Genomic DNA, 16063 nt, shown 5'->3' with positions numbered 1-16063 from the left:
TCAACCCCTTCAGAGGGATAAAAAATTTCAGGGCCGCCTTTTTGCAGGCCCCCACAAGTGTTTGTGAACGGTCCATAAAAATCATTTACTATCATGTGAGTGATTTTCTGACTCATATTCAGGACCAGATGAAACAGCAAAACAAAACAAATGGCAAAACTCTTGCATAATCGTCAGACTTTTAATCTGAGGGCCAAGGGTTCGAGTCCCTTACCGGGCGCAAATTTTCTTTTTCCCAGAAATGAAATTTAATTTGTAGGTGTAAAAAACGTTGTTGCTCATCATGCTGTGGGTGGGAAAAAGTTATCGTCAGCCTATTACGCTAATTGCCAAAGTCATTTTTTGTAATTTTGAGAACAAAGTAAACATAATTCTTCACCAATCGAAATGATCATGATCCAATCAAAGGGAATAATTCAAAATAATTAGGATGATTGCATAACTGATGCATACTTGAACCGCATTTTGTACTTTGTTCTCAAAATTACAAAAAAAACCCAAAAAACCAACAAAAAAAAAAAACCCAAAAAAACCCACCCACACAAAAAAAAATTGAAAAAAAAAACCCCGACTAAGGCAAGTACGTAGTATAGGGTGACATGTTTTTTTCCTGGAATTAAAATTGTAGAGTGACATGACTTACCATGACAGTTTAGGCCTACCTGTCCCCTGGATTGCTCCAAAAACAAGATGTTTGTTTTAGTTTAATTATTTATTTAAATTATTTATTGATCTATTTTATTAGGGGCTGGCATTTTCTTCGGAAAGGGGGGGGGCAAAAATACAGGGGGGTCATAGAATTTTCTGACCAAAAATAGGGGGGTTAACTTATAATTTTTTTAACACCCAAAATAGGGGGGGGTTAATAGAATTATTGAGGGCTGGTGACTTAAAATTTTCGCGCATTCTTTAACTTCACAATTGAAATGTGCGTACAATCTATGCAAAATTTTACGCGATCTCTTGTAACAAGGGGGCCTGATGCAAAAGAAAAATTCACATTTTTTAGGCCCCCCTGGCCTTATTTTCAGGGCCCCTTTTGGGAGCTTTTGGGCATCAAAATGAACGTCAACCCCATAGAAAATAGTGTACACTCATATTCTAGAAGATCATTTAAAGGCCCCCCGCCTCTTCAGCTCAGAGGGATAAACATTTTCAGGGCCCCCCTTTTTGCACGCAAGTGTTTGTGAACGGTCCATAAAAATCATTATAGGCCTACCATGTGAGTGGTTTTCTGACTCATATTCAGGACCAGATGAAACAGCAAAACTCTTGCATTTATAATCGATCAAAACAGCAACACCGTGAAATCTTGGCTGGTTTCCCTATAATCGCACTTTAAATAACGTCAGTAATCGGCTAATATACACGATCGGGAATCAAATAGCCAAAACAAGAAAAATGGCGTTGAAGGGGAGTGCGGATGTTCCTGCGGGTCTAAAACCAATTAAGCCGTATATTTCAGTGGCAAGAGAGCACGATGTTAGGGACCCTGTCGTTGCGTACTTTTGTAAGTATTATACTTGTATGTGAAGTAAAAATACCTATCGTCTTTTGGTTTTGAAGAAATCCATGTTTAAATTTTAAGCTTACATGAAATGCTAGTTCAGTACATGTACTAGTGCAAAAATCAAGACTCTACAGTCAGTCTACTCTAGACCGAATAATCAGTCCCCAATACAAAATTCACTTGCTAACATTAACCTGTATGGGGACTGAATGGGTTTTAACGGCAATTTGAATGGCAAACATTATGTCACTTTTGAGTTGCACTAGTACTCACTTGGATATATAACACACTCCAAATTGTTGCTTGCATTAACAGAAAAGGTTTACTGTACAATCGACGTCAAAAACTATTCTACATTCCTTGCACAAAAGGTATGTTTAAGCTTTCGTTTGGCACCGACTTCCTCCGCATGTTCCTGTTTATTTGTATATTTAAAATGGCTGACCGAAGAGGTCAATCATAGATCAATGATTGGATTGATCGCATGCATAATGCATATTGATCAGTCCATTTCTCAAATAGGGGTGTTTTGATCACATTGATGGGCGTGCTGATAATTTCATCAGGCGGCATAGGAAGCGCAACACGTGACGTACGAGGCTGGCGAAGATACAGGGCTGACAGCCCCGTTCAAAATACACAGTTAGCAATTACAAATGGAAAATTAACATACTTGCAGTGTGGTACATTGTCGTACCCCGACGATTTTAGAGTAAGATAATTTTGCTTTGACACCACATAACAAATTTAGAATTGTTTGTGAAGATTTCATGATTATGTGTTAATCCAATGGCGACCTCCAAATTGGTGATATCGCTTCCATCACCGCCTGCCACGCGGTTGGTATTTCCTTAAGAAATAATGGAATGACCCTTATCAATTTGCCGATAACACGGGTCATACGGGGTCATAACCGGGTCAACCATGATAAATTTTGACGGCTAAAACATCACAGTGTGATTTTGATATTGTCGAAGAAACTTTGGGCCAAAAAATTCACTTTTTCAGTGCACATCGAGAAGTTTCAAGTATTGCAGAAGAGTGAGAAGTAAGTTGTTACACCTATAGGTTCACATAGGGAATTATATAACATCAGAAATAGCATATAAAATGTAAAATGTCGAATGTAAAATGAGAAGGTCAAAATCGACCTCTTCGCCGATTAGGAAAGTAGCAGCGTTAGTACGGCACTAGTCTACTCTGAAGTACAAAGTACAGACGCGGACGCACACATTGTGCCGACTTTGAAGGCACGCATACCTGCAGCAGAGACGCAGCACTACGCACTGTTAACGCGCTGTATACGCGCGCGTTGCCACTTTGTACTTCAGAGTGGACAAACTGTAGGTGCTGTAGTTTTGTCAAAATCCGAGATTTTGAATAAAACGATGGAACCTTCGTTTTATTATTAATACGATGGAATTATCAGTCGAACGCATACACGATGTTCAAAACACACAGTACGTACACAGCGTGCGGGACGGTGATTTACACAACAAAGGGTCGTACCATAACATGACCAAAGGAGTGGTAAGAATATTACTTGTGTTGTTGCTTGAATGTGCCAGAAAATGGACCGTTTTTGTACATTCAGGCTTCAGGCTTTTTTAGTTGCAATGGTTGTTGAATTCTGCAACCTTTCGCCACAGAAATAGATTTTCGTGGTAGAAATGAATCTTTTAAAAGCGAGAAAAGCACTAAAAAGCGAGATTCACGGCGAGAAAAGCGAGATTGCGTTTTCTCTCTAAGCCTAGCTATACCGCAGTTGAAGACAGGCAATTCGCAAGCGTCGTCGCCGGCCAAGTCTTACTATATCCAGTCTGGACACATCACACTTCATGTAGGTATGCCAGGCAAACCTTAATTAATACATTTGTTAAGGGGGTACTACACCCATTGATTTTTTTTTTTTTTTTTTTGCATTTTGTGAAGAAATTACAAAAAAAAATTGGACAAAGTGGTATGCAAAATGAAGGGGCAAATCTTCTTGTTTTATTGGTGGCATCGGTATCAACGTAGCATATATGCTTTTAAAAGTAGAAGCCAAAAGGTGGTACATCACTGATGATTTAAATTCACTTCATTTTGGAAAGCTTACTATCAACGGATTTCGTTAAAATTTTGGATATGTGTTGTTGCTAACACATTAGGGAAATAAAGTTGATATGTAAAATGGGAATAAGTGGTTCCTGATTTCTTTTATGTCTTCATGAACTTGGTGCTCCACAACTATCAAAAAAGGAACTGGTTAAAATGCTTCTATTTTCAATGTTGAGCTATATTTTGTATTTTTAACTTGCGACATTATTTCACTGAAACTTAATTAAGCCACAGGTAACAGGTTACCACAACCATACTACAGCAATGTTGAAAAAAATTGTATTTCTTGTCACCTATACCACCATATTGGGTAGTTTTCCGTAAGCTTAACTTTTGTGATTTTGGTAACTATTTTATATTTATTTGTGAAATCCATCTCAACTAGGCATTCTAAATTGTACTCGCCATTTACATCCCAAGGTATATTAGTATATCCACCTTGCACTTCTCGACAGTGTTCGATTTTCATCTATTTTTTTGTGTAGCAAAAACTGCTACTCACTTTCAGATTTGAGTAGCAGTTCCAAAATTGTGAGTAGCAATTATTTTCACCATATTTTGTGAATTTTTTTGTATACCTTTTACCATCACCAAAACATTCCTACTTTCAGGGGAATTCCTGCCATAGCTGTATCTATCATCTTTTTTCTCCCTTCTTGCAAGTTTGTAGACAAATGCAGTGGCCAGTGATCGATTTTCGTATATTTTTTTGTGTAGCAAAAACTGCTACTCACTTTTAGATTTGAGTAGCAATTCCAAAATTGTGAGTAGCATTTTGCTATGCTAATCCAGGTAAATCGAACACTGCTTCTCGATATATATCCAGTTAAAGACAGAATATCAAAATTATGCCTCATTATGATATCACAGACTCTCACATGTGTATTCAAAATTGATGCTTAAATTTGACCTGAACCAATTGACCTATAACCTGACATACGGTGACCTAATAATAGCCTTTTCTTCTCCTAACAACACATTATAGTATTAAATTGACTAATGACTATGCATCCATTGTGTAAGTGTTTATTTAATTTATTCAGTGTTATATATTTTGCATGCACCACTAGATTTTCTATAGAGAGTATAACAAAGGATTAATGTATTCTATTCATGTACCCTACTTGAACATGTTGAATAGAATAAATTATGGTTTGTTATGAAACACGCATCTGAGTTACTAGGATACAGTAAACAAAAAATATATAGGGCTAAAATGACTTACTAAAATGATTTAAAAGCACTTTGTATGTAGATATATTTCAGGACATATAAGTTCAGGACATGAGGTGATGAACATATTTATGTGAGAGGGCACGGTGGCTCAGTGGATACGGCCTTGGACTCATAATCTGAGAGCTTGCTCGACGTGCGTGGGTTCGAATCCCCGTCCCGCCACCGTGTTGTGTCCTGGGCAAGGCGCTTTGCCTCGCTTGCCTCACCCCACCCAGGTGCAATGGGAAGCTGTTAGGGGTAGTCACAGTCGTTGTACTGATGAACCCTGCGCCGTTTGTAGGCTGCAAACGTGGTTCCGATTATTCTAATGACGGCGGAATAAATGTAAAGCGCTTTGAGGCTGTTTACGGCATAAAGCGCTATATAAATATCTACATTTATCTACATTTATGTACTTCATAAATTTGCAAGAAAAAAAAGAAGAGGGGTACTGATGAAAATCAGGGTATTATTCCCCCTTAATCAACCAAATTGGCCTAGAACACAATTCCTGTGGTGATTCAGCGATTGAGTATAAATTCAGCTTGACAACTGCTTTCGCAGGTGCAAGAACAATACATGGACACAATCACTGACATTTACACAATGAATTTCATGAATTATTTATGACATGCATCGGCTGGATTTTACGATCGAGGTAAGGTTTTCGGCCCGTCCCTGCGTGACCCCCGGGACCTCATGCACTAAAGGCAAATACCCTACCCATTGCGCCACGCGCTAAACATACGTCCATGCACCTAGTGAACAAAGCACCGCAAATAACACAGATTGTTGTGTATGATGGTAATGGCACATGCCCGAAGGATTTAAACCATAACGATATCTGGGCGACCAATCACAAGCCAGATTTGTTATAAAGATGCATTACATCATGGCCAATTTTAGTAGGCCAGAAATTGGCCTATCTTTACATAGAGACCTGTGTTAAGAATGTTAACTGCAATCCAAAGTAAGTAATCCGCTTGAGAAGCTAACAAATCTAGAGGGAGTACGGTGACTGAAAAGATTAGACATGAAAATCAATTGCATACAAATTAATACAAATCAGAGTTTTATGCTTAAATATAATAGCCAGAGTGTGCAAAATGGGCAAGTGGACTACGGAGAAGTCTACATCTAAGCATGACCTATCAGCACACTCCAACAATTATTTCGCTGCCATTCGGATATATTAAGCTACTTGCGGTTCGCCATTATGCACTATGTGCGGGAGAGCCTCGAACTGGCAGCATACATGAATGGGAATTGAACTAGTCATAACGTTCTGTGTAAGGTTACATAATTCTTCCTTTCATGTATGCTGCCAGTTCGAGGCTCTCCCGCACATAGTGCATAATGATGAACTGCAAGTAGCTTAATCAGAATCATTTCCGCTTCATTAAGTTCGCAACTGATGCACAAGTATTCTCAGTGACTTAGATTGTGATTACCCCCGGCAGCTCCCCATTTTACACCTGGTTGGAGTGAAGCAATTGGGAATTAAGCTATCTTGCCCAAGGAAGCAACACACTGGCCAGGGGTCGATTATGAAAATAAAATTAACATGCACAACTCTGATATTTTCCACAAAATGGGCTGAATAACACAAAATTTTTGCCTACACAGGCAAAATTCTACATTCACAGAGCCAAAGTTACATGCATTTGTGCATGTAAAACCCCTCTAAATCGAGCCCTGACACTGGCTCTGGTGGGGCTCGAACCCGCAACCTTTCGATTATGAAGCTCCTGCCCTAACCATTAGGCCACCGCACCTTGCAGGGTCTTTGTGCACCCCTATGTTTGTGCACCCGATAACTAATAGAGATTTTGTGTATCGCCATGTCGGAAGAAAATACTTCCGACAATCGACAGTCAACAACCTGACAGCGTGGGAAATATCTTAACTTGCCCATTGCACCAACCTCCAATTAAGCTTACCTAATATTCATCAAAACAAATACAAAGATCGTGTGTGTGGCATTGCTGCTCTACCCCACGTGATCTGCACAATAGTGAACATTATGTCATGATATTCCAAAGCTGTAATTGGTTGGAAGGTGCCCATGTCATAGTCTCCACAGCAGCCAGTTTGGTTCCGCTCCCTCCACACAAACAGTCTGCCAATTGCCACTTATAACGCCGTTTCTGATTAGCTCACGATTGTAGCCGTGAGAGCTGTACATACGGGAACTTGATTGACCTCAGTCAGCTGGCGAGAATGGCGCGCCATGGCGGGTCAAACTTGCTCATGAATAATAAAGTAGCCGTCTAGCCGATCGACCGATTGAAAGCTTTGTTTGACGTCAAGCTGGATGACGTCGGCAGAAAACCGTTAGCGAATCAAAAAGGACCAGTTCGTGATCATTGGCAGACTGTTTGTGTGGAGGGAGCGTAACCAAACTGGCTGCGGAGGAGACTACCCATGTCACTGACATGATATTTACATAAATGTGTTTGTCCATTTATTACGGTAAATTCACATCACTGTGATGACATATCTTGTGCATGTTATGTAATTTGTGGATACAATTCTATGCTCCTGGTTGTGGGGGTATGTCTTGGTGTATAATTTTTGTTGACCATGTGAACTTAAGGTCAACAAACTTAATCATGTCGGGTGTCACAAGTTGGCCCCTGGATGAGTGCACGAGTGGCTAAACTCGGTTATTCCTTCATGTAATTTTACACGAAATTAGGTTAGGGTTAGGGTTAAGGTTAGGGTTAGTATAGGGTTAGGATTAGGGTTAGGATTAGGGTTAGGGTTAGGATTAGGGTTATGATTAGGATTAGGCTTAGGGTTAGGGTTAGGATTAGGGTTAGAGTTAGGATTAGATTACACGAAATAATTACATGAAGGATCGACCCTAAACTCTCTATGCCGGGGGTGTGGCCTAGTAATCTGGCCTAAAAATTGCTTTCTTGCATGAATGGTAGTTTCCTACTCCTAGTTTGTTTTGGTCTTGTGCTATTTATATTTCAAGTGTTTAAGCTATCAGCGGCTAGTGGCTTTTGATGTTGGGAGACAGTACATCGTTCATGTCATTTGTGTATCGATACTACCATTGAGTGTACCGACATGTCAGAAGTCTGTGAATTTTCCGACTGTCGATACTTTCGACAGTCGATAACAGGCCTACTGATAACGCATATATCTTTTGATGAGAATGGGTATCCATCTTTACAGCATAGATGTCTATCCATAACAATCCTCCTTCCTTGTGATTGCGACAGCCGGGGGATCCAGGGGGGATTGAACCTCCCTGTTTTTATTTTGGAAATTGTCTGATAAACTTGTCATTTTTTTATCTCAACATGTATATCATTCTTGCCTCACCTCCAAATATTCTCATCTATCAGGCCACAGTTCTTTAACCCTAATACATTTGCACATTCATTGAATGACCTTGGGCACAAAAACTCATACTCTGCAACTTGAGGTCAAATTTTACACTTAGATTGTTTTTATTGTACTATGCCATTGGGATGAGGTCATTGTGGTCCATAGTGTATACAAAATGTATAAGACAAAGGGTCTTTTTATCTTTTCAGTTTCCGTAAGTCTATTGTTCAGATACGAAAACGCAAGTGATTCAGTAAGTTTACAGTAATCTGACTTCATTGTTAACTTTGAAGTACCAATCAGCTTATTTCAATGGAGGCAGATGCCTATGTCAATAAAAGCGGGAGAGACAAGACCGATGTTTTTAATGGTCTAGCGCCCTCTCGTCTTTGTATTGCTAAATTGATCTATATTAATTTGACAAAATGCATGCCAATCGGAATGATAATGTCCACTTTTTTTTCTGTAAAAACGTTGAAAATAAGCCCTTAAATCACAAAAGGTCCGCTTATGAGCCTGTCGCCCCCCCATGCACTTGGGCAGGGCCACAGGGTCACCCTTCCCTCGTATCAATGCCTATCTCCCTATTTTGCTTCCTCCTGCCCCCCCCCCATGATCAGGCTCCCTACTCCCTCCCGTCCCTACTCTCTCCACTGAGCTTTCTCTTTCTAGTCTTTCCGTCTCTCCTCTCCTCTCTTTCTTCCTCACCCCCTCCCACTCTCACTTGTTCAGTCTCAAGTATCTCCCTCCCTCCCCTCCCTTGCGAAATTTATCAGTATGATCCATGACTGAAAATAAGCTCTGCAAAAATAAACATTTAAAATAAACCCGAGTCTTGAATATAGGTCCAACCAATTATCAGATTAGCTTGCCATTGGTACGAATGAATAGAATACATTATCTTTGCTCCAATGCAATTTTTTGTATTGCATTTCAATATAAAACATGATTACCAAATCACCACTTGTACGCGCCTCATTGGGAGATATTTGACTATTTCAGACGCTCGTTTCACGCCAATATGAAAGACTTTTGCTTATAACTTGGCAACATGGTTAGTATATATTTCAATGCAAGACTATTTTTAGGAGCCACTTACGTCTAGGCGTAAGTGCATACACCAAACACAAGTCAATTGAAGCCGTACAATTTACCGCGAATTTAGGACCGTAAAATTTGGACTCTTCTTTTGTCTAGATTAGCACCCAACCACACATCTCAAGGTTTTATGTAAAAAATCAATATAACTTACCAAAACGAAAACTGAAATTCACAAGCTTCAAATTTTCAGTAACTAACAAAAGGCTAGAATAAAAGATTGGTCACACCTGGGAGACTACCACTTCAGAATAACAATGACTTACAAAAACGGATACGGATACGGAAACAGAAACTGAAAAGATAAAACGACGGAAAATAACAGTATTAACTTACTCATGTTCTGATGGTATAGGAGAGAGCCCATCTCGCCTTGATCTGAGGTGTGGTGAATCAAGCCTATTTGGTGTACTACTTTGCCTGCTTGGTGCTGCAACAAGTCTACTGGGGGTGCTATTAGAACGAGTAGGAGAGGCGTGCCCCAATCGGCTTGTTGTATTGAACCTGTGAGGTGAATAAGATAAGAATTAAAAGAATTATCAGTGAGGTGCATCTGATCTGAGATGAGGTGAATCAAGCCTATTTGGTGTACTACTTCTAAAGCCTGCTTGGTTTTGGGGTTTTTCAACCACCCTGCATGCTGTAGAAAACACAGATTTAACCCTAAAGAAGGGACCCTAATAATCATTGACTTGGATATGGATGTGTAGGTGGACATACAGCAAGTGATCCCATCCCCGCCAGGGTGGTGCCTCGCAACTGGAAACTGAACACATCTCTTTCCACAGATCTGTTATACTTACAAATTTACAGCATCGACAACTTATGCTTTCATAGCAGATTGCACATACATGTAGATAGTATTGTTACTGTGATCATCAAACATCCTAAACATTAATATATTACAACAGATTTAAAAAAAATTAAAATTTCTCTATCTTACCTTAACATTGTAGACTGGCGTCTTACCAGTTTCTTTTTCCCTTTGGTCTTAGAAGACATGACTCAAGTATTTTGATTCCAGAAATGGCAGAAGTACTTGCGCTTTAAAAATGTAGATTTAAATCTTCACTCTCTGACACTTAATGGTTATTTTCTTAAATTTGATGTAAAAACTAACTTTGTTTGTTGGATCTGTGATATTCTACAATGGTAATTTTCCAGCATTCCTAAGTTCGAAGACGATATATCCAAATCCAAAAGGATAATGTCTCAAATAAAATCAAAAGTGATCACTGTTTTGCAAGTAAACCGTTATTCCATCCAACACTGTTTGAATCATATTGCAAATACCTTGTTTCAATCTGTTTTGGTATTTGGACCAAGCAACAAAATCACCCTGTATAAACACATGAATATTCAAAAGTCAAAACAAAAAGTCTAGATCTAGTGATACTATAAACTCTGGATATTTATCCATTGTTTACATGTCCTCACGGCACTTTGTGCTATTGAGAAGTTTTCTGAAAAGATTAAGTGAAACAAAACATTTGTACAGCACCAATGTAGCCACAATCAGTGTTGCTAAAAAATTTCAGCCCAAATTGTGGGATAAATCATTGAAAAATTTGTCTTCTAACCATTGACCTTTTATGGGACATGATATAACCGAACGTTTGGGGCGCCGATGTCTAAAAGTTACTTAATTTTGTTCTTTTAACCATTGGTTTTTATGAGACAGAATCATAGAAAGTTGTCAAAAGTCTCAGGGAAATCCAGAGGGAAAAATCTTCATAAGTCGCTCAATTGGGCTATAAAATTGTGGGTTTGGCAACCCTGGCAAAAGGTGGCAGCTGCTCTAAAGTAGCCCAATTCTCAGTCCTATCAAAGGAAAAGGCACCCAAAAATCTAAAATTTGGGTGCACTTGTCCAAATCCCCCAATTGGGTGGAGAACCACGTGATTGACAGATTGACTACATCTGCTTTACACAGTTATTGCTGAGTGATTTATCGGGAGGGGGGAGGGGGTAGTGTTATTCAGTACAACTCACACATGAGTCGTATTTTCGACCTTCTGGTATATCAATGAATGACCCATATTTCTAAGACAATTTTGGCATATTTATGGCATCATGTTTTTTCAGAGAATAGCCCAATTTTGGATCACTATAGCCCAAAACGTTTGAAATTTCCCCAAAATTGAGAAAAAGTTGTAATAACAATTTTTGTTACATTTGGTTGAAAATGTTGACTTTTGGTATCTCAATGGGACCAGATGAGCATGTTTGTGGCAACACTGCATAGCACAAGCCAGGTAATGTCATCCATGTTCTGTTTGTTTACAAAAGTCTTCAATAGGCAAGGAACTGAATAGCAGTTGTATCTTGTTGGTTTTTGTGTATTGTCTATTTTTGTTTGACTTGCTGACTTGGCTAGGGGATCTTGTAAGCCTAAACACATAATGCAAGTATAATAGTGGGCTTGGAGAAGATATCTTACACTTCCCACAATGCATTTCTTTCCTGATTTGCTTTTTCAGATTCAGATTCAGATTCAACTTTATTTAACCACGGAGAGCCCAAATCAACCCAAAGGTTGTTCTTCCTTGGGGCCGTGGACATAAATACAATACATGCATAGAATATACACATTTTACAAAAATTTACTTAATACAGATACACATATGTGAGGACTTAATTATTTACATTATTTTCAGAGAAAACTAAATTTATATAATATATAAATTTAAACTAAAATAATAAATTAGAACAAAACCTCCTTCAGCTTATTTTTGAAAATATTTAAATTTGGAGAATTCCTGACATTGTTATCAAGGTTATTCCAAATGATTGCACCTCTGTAGGATAAGCTTCGTTTCTTAAAGTCAGTACGAGGTTGTGGAATAAAGATGTTGTGAGCAATTTGCAAAAAATTGTATTTTTTATTTTATAAAGCTGTCACAGTAAGAAGGTAAGGAGGTGCAAGGTTGTTTAAAATTTTGAAAATCCAAATTGAGATGTTATATTGATGCCTATCTGAAAGTGGCTTCCAATTAAGCTGATCAAGAACAATTGCACTGGAGGTATCCCAGGGGCTCCACAGATAATGCGAGCAGCTCTGTTTTGGATTATTTGCAATCTATTTACAACAGTCATACCACAATTTCCCCAAACTGCATTACAATATTCTAGGTGAGGAAGTATGATTGTATTATATACCATATTCAAAATATCTTTAGAAATAAAGTTAGATTTACATTTCTTTAACATAAACATACCTTTAAGAGATTTTTTCCTAACTAGTTCAATTTGCTGGGTCCAAGACAATGTATCATCAATGAGGACCCCTAAATGTTTACATTCATATACTTTCTTAATGTTAATACCATTTATATTTACAGAAGCATTTTCGATAGCATCTTTAACAGAATACAACCGTTGCCTGGAACCTATGATCATGAATTCTGTTTTCTTTATGTTAAGGCTAAGTTTGTTGCTTTGAAGCCAATTATTGATTATTTCAAGATCCTTATTTATACAATTAATTATATCAGTAGTTGAGTTGGAAGCAAAATAAATTATAGTATCATCAGCATACATATTAACTTTACAGTGTGTGACATAATTGGGCAAGTCATTAATATAAATAAGGAAGGCAAGAGGGCCATCGATTGACCCTTGTGGCATTCCACATGTTATGTTACAAGTTTCAGAGAGTGTACCATCCACAAAAGTGCATTGGGTTCGTCCTGTGAGATAACTTTTAAACCATTTAATGCAGTACTCACTGATGCCATACAATTTAAACAGTGCAACATGGGTGGATATTGACCAAAAATACCTCATTGAATTGAAAAGTAAATCAGTGCAGGGAAGAAATGTATTGTGAGAAGTGTAAGGTATCTTTTGTGGTGTGTTAAGGTGGTAGTACTACACCCCCTGATAACTACACACTGGTAACAAAAGTAATGTATATTATAGGGGTAAGGAATTCAATTACTTCACTGAAATGTGATTCAAGACAAGTGGTTCATTATATATGTTAAGAAATGAGGTACATTCTAGCGGTACCTCTTTTGTTATTATAAATAATGTACCGCTTGTCTTGAGTCACTGAAATTCCAGTGCAGTAACTAGATTCCTTACCCCTATTAGACCAGGTTAAAACTGAGCTAAGTACCACTTGGAGAACGAGAAATTCTCATATGGTTTATCTGGACCAGTTTTGCATGGGGAACAAGAATTTCTTGGGTAAAAAGCCCGTAACCTGAGAACTTTTCTGTGAGGCGCTTTTTTTTCAAAATGGCCGCCAAAATTCATATATATGGTTAAATTAGTCACATTAGGGGCATATATAACCAGATTTTGGATTTTTATTGATAGCAAAACTGTACTACTAAGTCAGGTTATTAATAAAGGTAACAGGAGGTCACAGCTGAGGCGCTTTTTTCAAAATGGCCGCCAAACTCAATGAAAAACATATATTTGGCGAGATTAGGCACTTTAGGGCATATTTAACCAGATTTTGAATTTTTATTGATAGCAATTATGTACTACTAAGTCAGGTTATTAATATGAAGGTAACAGGGGGTCACAGCTGAGGGCGATTTTTTTCAAAATGGCCGCCAATCTCAATGAAAAACATATATGGTCATTTTCACGGTAAAGGGTGTAACTTTGGATTTTTAACATTTTAATCCGTAGTGTTCTAATAAAGCCACAGAATTCCATGATTTTTGGCCACATAAGTCATCTAGTTAGCAGCTACCTTGGGTAGCATAATCAGCTTTGGGAGTTACTGCGTTCTGTTTTAGCAGGCTTAAATGTACTTAATATTGCCATTTTGAAAAACTATAAAAAACAGTAACATTTTTGTAAAACCCTGTGTTTTCTTCAGTTAGTTCATGGATAATTTTTCTTATCCTGAAAGTACAGTCATATGTTCAGTAAACACTGCCACATTAGAACAGCCCTGTAATTTTGAGAACCGGACTTCGATATTTGTCGTTTCGGAGGCTTCATTTTCCGTTAGCAATTGTTAACAAACTTTGTGGGTGTAGCTTTGGTTCATAATTCTTGGTTATTTCTTCACTTCTTCTTGATTCATAACAGTTGTTATCTTAACTTGAAATGGGTAACAAAAATTAGTCGATTTGCAAGCTTTTAAAATTTTTATAAAATCTTGACTTCAAAGAGCCGTTTTTCCGTTAACTTTTTGAAGCCTCGAAACAAACTGTTCAGCAAGCTTGTGCAAATATAAATAAAAGAGCTCATCCAATCTATTTATCAAAATGTAGCAAAGTAGATCCTCAAGTCACATGTTTTTAAATCGTGGAGATATATATCACCGTTTGAAAATGGGACCCAATACAAACTTTCCGTTAACAATTGAAGCCTCCGAAACAAATGAAGCCTCCGAAACAACAATAAGATTAATTATCATCTATGCATATCTAAATTGGTGTGTTTCATACTGATATCTGCATTGTAATTATTACTTGATATGTGCAGAATGTCATAAATTAAAAAAATTTGACATTATGGTTAATGTTTGAAAAATATACTGATACCCAAAAAAGCCTGTTTCGGAGGCTTCACATGCAAAAAACACCATACTTAACAAATGGGTGAAAAAATTAACATGTGATAAATCTACAATATCTGCCGCATAGAATCATTGATTCAATATACACAAGAAAATAACAGCTTAGATGATCCCAACACTGTTGTTTTAACAATTGTTAGCCAAAAGCCAAAGTTTGTGGACACATTCTGCAACATTGGAGGGAGTATTAGATTTTCCGCCAGAAAGTTTATGCAAAGAGCTAGAGGAGTACTTTTCACTTCTATACGGAGTGAAGGGCAAGGATGTCAACGAAGCAAGATACGATATCTTTGATCGAAAGATAAAAAGATTGCAGATATATCCTTACTACCACCATGTAAGCAGGCGCTGTGGCTTCATATCCTTCGCGCAAATTTCATTGCAGCGGAGAGCAGCAGATATCACTGTATACGATGGTGGAAACATATATTGTTGACAATGGGTGGAATGAAAATATGGAACCTAAAGGTATTGAAACAGTAATGCCTGAAGATGTCCAAGTACTATTTGTAGAGAATGACTATGAAGATTTTTCAGAAAATAGCGATTTGAGTGATCCTGATGATTAAAACAAAGAGAAATGCATCAGTGAAACCATGCAACAAACGGACAATTTATAACACTGTAAGCAACACTTTTGCGGCACTCTAGTCTACAAATTGCTTTAGGGGTCTTCTTTAATACATAAAGGCAATTCTGGTAGTCATCATTGCCGCCATTTTAAATCAGAATCTTCCTTTGCCACCCTGAAGAACTTCATTATAAGTTCCAAAAGTTAAAGACAACTATTACTTTTTTTTCAACTTAAGTAACATTTCCTGGCGCTTTTTCGTTGATATCATACTTTCCTTCAATTTTGTCGGCCATTTTGAAAAAAGCATCCTCGCCTGTGACATCCCTATTACCTTCGTATTAATAATCTGACCTAGTAATGCTTTACCGCTATCAATAATAACATACACAATCTGATGAAGTATACCACTTAAGTGACTAATTTAACAATATATATGGGCAATTCCAAGCAAAAGTGGACATGACTCAAAAAAATAAAATTGCCTCTATGTATTTCTTTTAACTTTCATATTATTCCAAACAGATGTAATGTTCAAGTTCTAAACTGTTTTCTGCATTTTTCTAACATTTTGTTAAAAAAAAATTTCTTCGGAGAGTGTATTTTTAGTGGAAAAATCCTGTTCAACTTAGATATTTTCTAACTAGGCCTATTTTATTAAACATGGGCACTTTTCTTTTTA

General features: G+C 37.7%; 1 protein-coding gene across 1 annotated transcript in view; it reads left to right on the top strand.

Annotated features, from left to right (window-relative positions):
* The first annotated feature begins 1371 nt into the window (after nucleotides 1-1371).
* The window catches only part of LOC140157452 (vacuolar protein sorting-associated protein VTA1 homolog), a 32731-nt gene continuing 18039 nt past the window's right edge, over nucleotides 1372-16063 (top strand). Inside the window, exon 1 of the mRNA XM_072180654.1 lies at nucleotides 1372-1510. Within this exon, the coding sequence (XP_072036755.1) occupies nucleotides 1402-1510 (109 nt within the window). The 5' untranslated portion in view covers nucleotides 1372-1401. The remainder of the gene's footprint in view (nucleotides 1511-16063) is intronic.

This window comes from Amphiura filiformis, chromosome 7, assembly GCF_039555335.1.
Source record: "Amphiura filiformis chromosome 7, Afil_fr2py, whole genome shotgun sequence".
Taxonomy (NCBI): domain Eukaryota; kingdom Metazoa; phylum Echinodermata; class Ophiuroidea; order Amphilepidida; family Amphiuridae; genus Amphiura; species Amphiura filiformis.
The sequence above is the reverse complement of the archived record's forward strand: the minus strand, read 5'-3'. Positions and strand labels throughout refer to the sequence as shown.